We start from the raw sequence: 10,298 nt of genomic DNA on the forward strand, positions 1-10,298 counted from the left end.
TTAATTCATCCGTATTACTTAATCTAATGCGGATTTATGAACACTTTTTTGTTTCTTCTTTGTAGCATCGTTCTTAGTTAGTCTGCTAATTAGTACATCTTTTTCAACAAAATATTTTTTCATGACTCTCAAGAAAAGGATTGAAAAAACAAAAAGGAGTTCCACTAATTTCTTTTTTCAAAGAAATGATATTTTTATCTATAGCACAGGAAATCACATTTCACTGCAATTTTTTCATTCTTTCTTCTTCTTTAAGAAATTTGTTATTGTCCAAGTTCCTATCAGAAATCTCTCTCTCTCTCTCTCTCTCTCTCTCTCTCTCTCTCTCTCTCTCTCTTTCGGAGCAATTAATGTTAATCTTGATATTGTCCTTTTTCTTCTTTTCTTGAAAATTATGTAATTGCAAAGTAATATCTTTTCATGGGTGCTGTACTCTGCACTCATAACTTTTCATCAATGACGGGTGCTTCAAATTGGCCCATTCATGAAAAGTTATATCATGAGGGCATACTTATTTCAACTAATGAATGTGAGGTGATGAACCTCACCTCACATGAAATATATATATATATATATATATATATATATAAAATCCTATCTATCAATGAATAACTGACTAAAGATTACACGTATTATTTGAGGAAGATAAAGTGGCGATAACAATTTCTTTTGAACTGACTTTTGGCTAATCTCTCCGAGAAGAGAGACAAAAGGTAAATAAAATACAATATTGATGGTATAATAGGAGGAGATTTTATTAGTCAGAAACTAAACATAAAATAAAAAAAAATGGAATATTATTGTTTCCCCTTATAAACCATTGGGGTAAGGTATACTTTGGTGAGGCTTGGTGGGCTGGGCTTTAAGCCCACCGATTCGGCCCAATTAACGCGTTGTTGTTGCTTATTATTACGAATGTGCCCTTACATTTCTTTTCCGAACCCTAGCCCTATAAATCCAAGAACACAACCGAAGAACGTGGGAGCGACCGCGGCGGAAAGCATGAGAGCAAAGGTGAAGCCGCGACCTGGTTTGGAGATCTATGTCTTTTTCATGGTTCTTTTCTTTTGTCTTACGCCGATGCCGGTTTAGGGGTGCGAATCATTTTTCGTGCCTCCATGGGAGGGTGTTGTTTTCGCTCGCAGGCGGGCGAGCTCGATAAATTTGCTGATGGTTTTGCTTTTAGACATGATCTTTTTAGAAGATGTTCTTGGGAGGCGTTCTTGTTAGCATTTATTTGGTTGGATGACCTATTATTACACGGTCTCTTGGTAGCATTAATCGTCCGTGGTTTTTGGCTTTCATCTGCGATGGATAGTGTAGAATGCTCTTAACCTTCGTTGCCCTAATCCGTAGCTAGATTGAATTGCGATGTGCCTTGAAATCTGAGGGTAAGCCCCGAATCTCGAAAGTTAGCATCGTGTTTTCTTGAAAAAGGGCATCTGATCTTTTGCCATTTGTTCCCTTCTTGGGGTGGTTGTAAGAAGCAACAAAGGCAAGATGTATTGAAATTTTCTTGAAAAAGGGCATCCGATTGTATGGAGTCGTCGGTGTTCATCGATTGCCAATCTTTTTTCGTATGTTTCGTTCTTGGGTGATTGTGAGAAGCGACAAAGGTAAGAAGAATCACATTGTTTTGTTTTCTTGTTTGCTTCTTTGTTGATCAACAATAACGATTAATTATTTTATTCTTCTGATGTAATCCATTGGGTTCATTTGCCTATGAATCATTTTAATTTTACAGTCGTGTGTTAATGTCCTCTGTTCTATTCTGCTGTTATTATAATTTGTCCTTGTAGCTGATCTATTTGGTCACCGCAGTGGAAGAAGAAGCGCATGAGGAGGCTCAAGAGGAAGCGACGAAAGATGAGACAGAGATCTAAGTAGGCTAGGCCATTGTTGGCAGAGAGTGATCGATTTGTTTCCAAGTAACCGCCGTGCTTTGCTTTGTGTTCGCCTATTTGCTTTTAAGTTAATGGTTTCGATATGTTTAACATTTGGAGTATGTTTTTAATCTCTGTGTCTGCTCTTCTATAATTATAATTGAAGGAGATTATTATTTATCAATCTTTTTTTTTTTATATTTCTAATCTATCATTTTACAAATGTACATAAATACCATGTTTTCCTCGTCGTCGTCGGACGGCGTCGAGGTGGACGTGTCTAACTGCGTAGGTGACGAGTGGCGTTGGCATATTGATTTGTAAAAAAAAGGCTTGTGAATAGTAAGCTTCTGATATGTTATATATAAAACAAAACATTCATTCCTTTCGTGTCACGTAATATCTAGAAAATTGTTTCGATTGAATCAAACTGGGATTGCAATCAGTTTGTTCGTTCGTTATATGTATCACTACGTAATAGCAACCGCAAAACAGGTTGTCAACTATAGGGATTTTGTTCTTGACAAATGCCAAACAACACCGGGGTTGAAGATGGAAGAAATTGGTATTCGGTGACATCATGTCGTGCTGTCGGGAATTCAACCCGGCAGAGACCGATGAGCACATAAGATTGGTGGTGGACGGGACAAATGTTCCCTGCCCACGATGAAACTTATCCTGGTCGATGTGCACGGCCAATGGTGGGACCCACTGTACGTGACATGCGAATGAATGAATCATCTGATGACATGAAGCCGGTGTTGGTCAAAAGAATGCAATCGGGGCGACATGAAGCCGTCGACGGGTGCGAAGCCCTTTTGACCAGACTCACTTTCAACCCACCTCTCTCTTTACGAGTGAAGAAAATGATCATATACAAAACCACTGGAATCTGCTCGGAGTTCAATAACCTCAGCAATCAGTTCATTGACTCGAGCAAAAAGTCCGCGCCTGAAACTTTTATACTGATTCAACACAATAAAAGTAGCTGTTTGTACGACCTGAAATAGTGACTACAATTCATATCAGGAAATAGCAACTGTACTATTAGAGGCGCATATGCTGCTACCGACCGACCGACCGACCGACGGCAGGGAGCCAAAAGAATTTACATGGTCAACGAATTCATATCAGGAAATAGCAACTGTACTCATTTACTGCTTCCGTTGCAAAGGTGAAGAACGGTGCCATTGCTGTAGGTCTCCTTGCGCTTCCGATTAACCTTGCTTAATCCCCAGATACGGATTGTGTGATCGTCGCTGGCAGATGCAAGCATGTGAGGATTTGATGGGTTCCAGCTAACGCAGTTGACAGTGCCAGAATGTCCAGGAAGAGCTTCAAGGAGATCTCCTGTGCTTCGATGCCATATATAAACCTGATAATAAAACTATCCCAATGTCACCGGAGCTATCTATGTAAGACAACAATGTAATCGTTTTGAAACAAAACAAAGATAACAACATCTTTTTGGTTATTTATTATGACAAACAGAGAGTTTCTGTATATGTATGTAGTCTGATAATCTCAAGCAAATTTTCCTAGCTCATAATGAAAGTTACTTGACAATCTGCAAGCATAAAAGAAAAAAAAAAAAAAAATCACAATTTGACTAGCCGTATTTCTTAAATAAATAGATTTGGTTCATTATTGTTCTTGCATATCTGATTCCATAGATTTAGTTGAAAAACAACCAACTTCATAAAGAGGATATGGATCAGAAAGCATAGGAAGAAGAAATACGACAAACGGCAGAAATTATTACTTGTAATTGTTCCCAACATTGATATCTCATGATGAGTCCAACTAAAACAGGAGTTTGTTTACAAAAAAAATTAATCGGTAGTCGAGATGAATTTGAAATATCACAAAGTTTTTTACTATAAGACAAAACGTGCAATAAAATAGTCTCAAAGCAATGACATCATTTTGAAGTCTCATATGATTTGCATGGTCTAATAATGATAGATAGGCAAGCAGATCAAAATTATTTCTCAGCCAATGTGGCATGAGCTGATTGACCACATGCCTTGCCAGCTGAATGCAACCTAAACAGCTTTTATCAATATAACCTCTATATTCTTCTATTATCTGATCATAGATGTTTGTATCTGAAAATTCTGCAAATATAAAAAAGGTTTGTCTAAAAGATATAAAAATCATGCTTGTCATTGACCAGACATTTTATTCCTTGCTGCATCAAGACAACTGCAGTTCTGTTTGACTGCACCATGCACAACACAATTAACAAAACCCCTTGATTTCAGATCTTCCCCTGGCTGTCACAATGATAATAGCAATACAAAAACTGGAGGTTATGATTTCCTACACTCTCATGCGGTTGAATCACATGATGAAAAACTACTTCAACAATAAAAATAATTGTGTACTGGCATCCAAATGAGTAAACTGAAAACCAGTAATAAAGATTCTTAAGCCATTAAGCAATTTTATATGCTAATAGAAGGAAATACGTTTTTGAGAAGTAACTCCATTGACATTCACATCTACTTGTTCAAAATGAAAAATGGATATATTTTCATGATGGCAAACATGAATGTATCTTAGTGAGAATTGCACACCTGTGAATCTTCACTTCCGCTGGCAATGAAAGCCTGCTCAAGTCCTCCAAAACAAGATCTTATAAGAAATCGACTGCGTTTATGACCTTTATATGTGGTAACTAGTTTCGGATCATTCCTTATGTTCCACAAATGAATCTCCTGGTTTATCAGATTTACAAGCAAAAAATTGTCATCCTCTGATAGTGAAAATGAAGTAATTGTTTGTTCCTCTTCTATCAGTGTCTGAATCTTTGTTTCCTTATCGAGCAACAAAATGACAGTTTCTTGGCACATGCTTATAATTTGTCTACCATCTTTTGTGACAGCAACATCAGAGGTTTTACTTGTTCTCTGCCCTTTCCAACAGTCCAGTTCTTTGCCATCTAAATCCCAAAAGCAAATAGTCTTATCCGTAACTCCAGAAAAGAGTTGTTTTCCGTGCAAGAGCCAACCACAAGAGATCAGACCAAGACCAGTTTTTTCATAGACATAGAGGCATTCACCAGAATGAACATCCCAGCACCTCACAGCTTCTTCCATTCCACAAGTTAGAAGATGGCTGTCATCAGGGCTCCACGCAACCATTAGGACAGATTTCTTATGACCAATCAGCTTGTGCTTCAGTGTCAGTTCTCCGTCTTCATGAACCTAATGTAATATGACATGCAGTTCAGCAAAACAAATTTAATCTCAACAATAGCAAGACGGAAATTATTCTTAGCCCATCGAACAGATGAAAGCTATCTTTATCACATCGAGCACAGTTGCATAACATCAATCAAGCACGAAACTATTGCTTGAAACTAATTTTTAAACATTAGTGGATCACTAGTGTACAATCATGTTACAGACCTCTCTTTCAGCCCAAAAGATCCCCTAGCTAAACAGATCGACCTTGATTTTTACTGGACCCCATACTACTGGGTCTTGGCATCTAGACTAAGTCCACAAATGATCATAGCGACTGAATCCACATTAAGACACAAGTCAGGATCAGAATGTCAAAGACAAGTTTTAATCCTACTTGGATTAGGAGAGAAGCCATAAAGCTACTTGGACTAGAAATAGAATTGTATTTTCATCCTTGTTTCTGAAGCAACCTTGGAAGTTTCTAGAGTCCTAATTTGTATCAAATTAGTGTCCAAAAACTCCACTACATGTGTAACGTAGGTTATAATTACTTTCCTAGTTAGGATCATATTTGAGGGTTATAGAGCTTTGTAATAGGAAGATTTTGTGCAGATGCGGGATTAACTTTCCATCATGTCTGTTTAGTCTCAGTTTGTTTAGATATAGATAAAGGTTACTGTAAACCCTAAAGGCATTAATTCAGATTAAGAATTATGAATGATTTTCTTTTAGTTCCTCTCTCTCTCTCTCTCTCTCTCTCTCTCTCTCTCTTCTCTTATCCCTTCTTTCCTCTTCCCTAGCTCTTTTTTTCTCAAACATCTTCATTTGAGGCTAACTTCTCTCAAGAACGAAGGTGCTCGATAAGAGTTAATTCCAATCAATTTTTTTTTCTAATGGAAGTCATAATAAACAATATGCTCAAAATTTGTTATAGACTTTCCATAAGGACAACTAAGAAATAGATTATAATGTGTAAATAAAGATATTCAAGATGCCTCGATTTTTATATGTGACAGTCTCAGGTTCCCCAAAACAGCTGAAAACAATCCTAAATTTTCTTACAAATTTACTAAAAAATGCTCTACCGAGTAAGACATGATATGAAACAAATGATAACAATCATGATGCTGAAACCATCTTGAGGATAAATTATTTTGCATCATTTTTCTTACTCAAGGAGAATAAGGGTTACAAGTGCAATCAACTCAGAGACATAAAGCATGGAGCATTTGAAACCTCTGATATTTATTAAGTAAAAGGTTCATCCATTACATTCAATCATATTATTCCCACTTAAATACATATCAGCATGTCTTAAAACAAAAGATCAACAAATTGCATGCAAAAGGTTATATCCGTTCATTATTCAATAATTAGAAGACACATCAAGAAGAAATCTGTAATGAATTTTACAACTAAGCACATCAATCCAAAAGATTTACAATTGTGTTTAACTACTAACAAGCATCGCTAAAATGGAGATAAACCAAAGGCATCAAACTGCAAGACAAAATTACCTCCCATATAATTGCAGATTTATCATTTGATGATGATGCTAAATACTTCCCTTGGTTCGAGAACTGTAAAAACCATACTTCATCATGGTGTTCTTGCAGTACCTGCCAAGAATGAGCAACAGTTGTTCAGCAGAACAACAGAACTAGTATCACCCACTTAATAAAAACATTTATGAAAAAAAACATTACTAGAAATGCTTCAAGGAATTCTTTGTCGTTCAATGTGAGTGTATAGGTTGTCCAGTAAAATTTTTAATATATAGGGCATACCTAATGTATGAGGCTTTCGCCAATATGAGGTATGGGAAGGGTTAATGTATGCTTACCTTTAATATTTAACAAGAATATTTTCGTAACTCAAACACTGGTCTTCCAGATCACAAAGGAACAATATTACTTTTGTATCAAGGTTCGTCCTCAGTAAAATTTTCAGTATGTGAATGTAAATGCAACTTGCTCAAAAGGTTTTAAACAAACTAAAGCATAGCTCTGTTAAATGGCATTTTAGCCGATGTTTAAGGAAAACGAGAGGACAAAAGAGATTGGCATGCATATGTGTCAGAGTTTAAGATGATACGATGATAAATTCCAACCTGTGTTGTATGAGAAGGTAACTGATCCTTTCCACACTGATGATCGGTGTACAATGAAAGACAGCTTTCATGAGAGTTGTGAAAATAGCAAGCTTCTCTTTGGACGCCAAGTGCTTGTTCAACCAAGTGCTCCAATCTCCTCTCAGGTACCATGATTGACGGAGGAAGCATCTTCTGTAATTCCTCTAGAAGCTTCATTCGTAGCTTCAAGGTCTCTGTCCCCACATTGGCAAACCCTAGCAAGATACGCTGTGAGGGAGATACAATACAACTGGAAAATTCATGCACCCGCTTTTTGTTGATGCCAAGGGGAGTGATCTCACTTCTCAACGTCTCCAATGCTTCCATTATCCTATTCTTTTCCAAATTTTCAAAGAACTTCTGCTCAAAAATCAAAAAGGACACAGACTTCAGAATATTTTCATCATCAAGCCCTATTTTGTGCAGTGTAATCAGACTTTCATCCCAATTTCCGTCAAGAATTTGCTTCCGAAAGAGATTGACCATAGAAGAGTATAAGGGTATTCCTGATTCTTCCTCCAGAACTGCTCCAGTTCTCTCGTAACCAAGAGAATAAAGAGCCTTGGTAATAGTTCTCACAAATTCAATCTTCTTAATAACTCCTTTAGGACCGATCATCTCTTCTCTCCCTTGGGATGGTAAAGGCCTGGCCATTAGGCCTCCCAAAGGATTGATAAACTATAAAAGAGATACGAGAGTTAAGTGGCTCCCCAGTTCTACTGAGGATGCTTTAATATGTTTTCGCACTGGTTCATTGTCTTCTACACCGCCCACAAAATGCCCAACAAAACATATATACTCAAAGCAGCTCTAATATCCAAACAAGATCAACTCAATTGTTTCCAAAAGCTACTGAAATTGATATGAAAAAGGATTTCCTGCACAGAGTTAAGTAAATAAAAAAAAAAATTAGTGTCCCAAAAACATTACGCAACTAGTCTATCAACAGGTAAGACAAAAAGGAACAAAAACAAAACGAAATGTTAGAAGCCCCAATTTTATAAAATTCCATATCAAGTGAATTTATGACAACAACTTGGGCAACGCTTGTACTTTAGGGTGCCAACAGGACGACAATAGAATTACAGATCAAAATTATAAGAGCAAAGCATGGGATTGTTCCTTGTTGCAGTATATCGCTTATTAGCAAGTTCTCTTAGAAGGAAGTATCTCAACTAGTTTATCAGTAAAGCAAGATGAAAGTAACATAAACCAGACCATATGCTAGAAGCCCCAACTTTATAAAATTTCATATAGAGTAAACAAATAACAACAGCACAGGTGATGCTTGTACGTTAGGTTGCCAACATGACAAAAAAAAGAACTAAGGATCAAGATTAGTTGAGTGTGAAGCACAGGATCATTCCTTGTTGTAGTCCAGTCAGATTATGTATACTCGTATTAGCAAGTTCTCTTAGAAGAACCTATCTTGATTGCATTTTGTGTATGGTACTCGATGCATCCATTCTGTGCAGGTATGAACAAACACCTTTTTATCATTATCCCCATTAAAGGAATAGACCAAACAACTAGACCGACGAGGCACAGCGGTTAATGGAAATTGGATATTGTTTCGAGTATGTCTTCTGTCCATCTTTTTCTGGCAGGGAACGAAGCGAGGAGGGTTAGAATTCTTTTCTTCTTTTTTATCCTTGTTCTACTTCACTGTTCGAATGAGGTAAACAGAGAGAAGAACTTCATCCTGTATTAGACAACGAACGAGGCTGTCTTGAAAACACCGGATCCACAAGTATAACTATGTAGCGATGAGTTGAACTGACCATACACACATCGAACAGACGGACAATCCATTTCTGGATCACAAAACCGGATGCAAACAGTCGATACAACGTATAAGTTGCCATAAGCAGACAAATTGCATGAGAACAAAGAACACACCATGATAAAGAAACGCATGAATCTACAGATGTTCCCAGACGATACTCCCAAACAAAAGGAATTTCTTTTTCCTTTTCGAGTTGTTGATCCTATCCAGAACGTCGTGAAGCAGTTCGCTATAGCAAGAAATCAGCAAGCTTCTCCTCCATAAACATACGTGAATCGACGATTTCCCGGGCGTATTCCATGCCTAAAGCTAAAGAACCCCCTCAAGGCATCAACTCTTACGAACTATGACAATCTAAGCATGAAGAATCAAGAAAAGCACCCGGTGAATGCCATCATGAAGGCACAGAAAGACACCAAAAACCAAAGATGAATAGGCGGACCATAATCTTGAAACCTACCAAGAAAACAAAGAGTTGTTGAAGAATCTACCTGAGACGGCCGAAATCGGTCAAGAAAATCCCCCCAGTCTAGCACCGACTCGAGCACCAAACATACAAAATCGCTCGACCCCAAGCTGCGATCGGGCTCTGGGACTCGATTCCGGCCCCAAAGCCCCAAATCTCAAACAACAACCCCTCCCGCGGAGCGCGAGAAATAGGCATCCGCTTCCTCTGGCGCGCCGTTGCCACGAAATTGGTCACAACTGGGTCAGCGGTTTACCCACAGAAGCAGCCCCAAAGAGAGAGAGAGAGAGAGATGAACAAAAGGGAAGGAGACGGGCGAGGGGAGTAGGGAGATAAAAAAAAGAGGAGGTTGGGGGGCAATTCATATGGAAGAGTGGGAGGAGATGGGGGAAGGGGAGACGCGGATGTGTCAGACAGTCAGGCGTTGGTTGGTTGGTTAATATGGGATTTGTATTTTTCTTTTATTTTTATTTATTTTTATTATTTAATTATGCCATTAAATCGGATTCTAATCATTCACGTATAAAAAACATTATCCATATTTTCACTCTTTTTACTATGATAAAGAAAGAGAGAGAGAGAGAGAGAGAGAGAGAGAGAGCCCTAATTTAGATTCACAATGCCGTAGGCAGCTTTGCTTACACGAGATGAGAGGTTGTATCTCTACGTTTTGAGTGAGGAAGAAGCATAGAATAATCTCAGTTTAGTGATTTGGATCAGACACCTACCTACCTACCTAAACGATAGGTTGTTCATCGTCAAAGGTTGTGCTGTGATGGGTTTAGGAATTTTTGAAGGATGTGCTCCTGATTTGTCTTGTAGGATGACTTCCCTACTTACC

General features: G+C 37.9%; 1 protein-coding gene and 1 long non-coding RNA gene across 5 annotated transcripts; one reads left to right on the forward strand and one right to left on the reverse strand.

Annotated features, from left to right (window-relative positions):
• Nucleotides 1–950: 950 nt before the first annotated feature.
• LOC103999512 (uncharacterized) lies at nucleotides 951–2,067 on the forward strand. Its single transcript, XR_672793.3, has 2 exons — nucleotides 951–1,014; nucleotides 1,822–2,067. It is a non-coding gene; the product is annotated as an uncharacterized LOC103999512 (long non-coding RNA).
• A 748-nt stretch (nucleotides 2,068–2,815) lies between these two features.
• On the reverse strand, nucleotides 2,816–9,845 carry LOC103999511 (WD repeat-containing protein 26 homolog). 4 transcript variants are annotated; one of them, XM_009421277.3, is made up of 6 exons: nucleotides 9,483–9,845; nucleotides 9,105–9,345; nucleotides 7,185–8,083; nucleotides 6,592–6,693; nucleotides 4,463–5,092; nucleotides 2,816–3,258 (listed from the first exon to the last, which is right to left on the reverse strand). In XM_009421277.3, the coding sequence occupies exons 3-6, from the start codon at nucleotides 7,857–7,859 to the stop codon at nucleotides 3,034–3,036; spliced, it is 1,632 nt and encodes a 543-aa protein (XP_009419552.2). In that variant the 5' UTR covers nucleotides 7,860–8,083; nucleotides 9,105–9,345; nucleotides 9,483–9,845; the 3' UTR covers nucleotides 2,816–3,033. The 4 variants fall into 4 exon arrangements, with proteins under 4 accessions (XP_009419552.2, XP_009419553.2, XP_009419551.2 ...); XM_009421278.3 differs by having other exon boundaries at nucleotides 9,452–9,845; XM_009421276.3 differs by lacking the exon at nucleotides 9,105–9,345.
• Between the last annotated feature and the right edge of the window lie 453 nt (nucleotides 9,846–10,298).

The sequence above is a fragment of the Musa acuminata genome, chromosome BXJ1-9 (genome assembly GCF_036884655.1).
Source record: "Musa acuminata AAA Group cultivar baxijiao chromosome BXJ1-9, Cavendish_Baxijiao_AAA, whole genome shotgun sequence".
NCBI classification, from domain to species: Eukaryota; Viridiplantae; Streptophyta; class Magnoliopsida; order Zingiberales; family Musaceae; genus Musa; species Musa acuminata.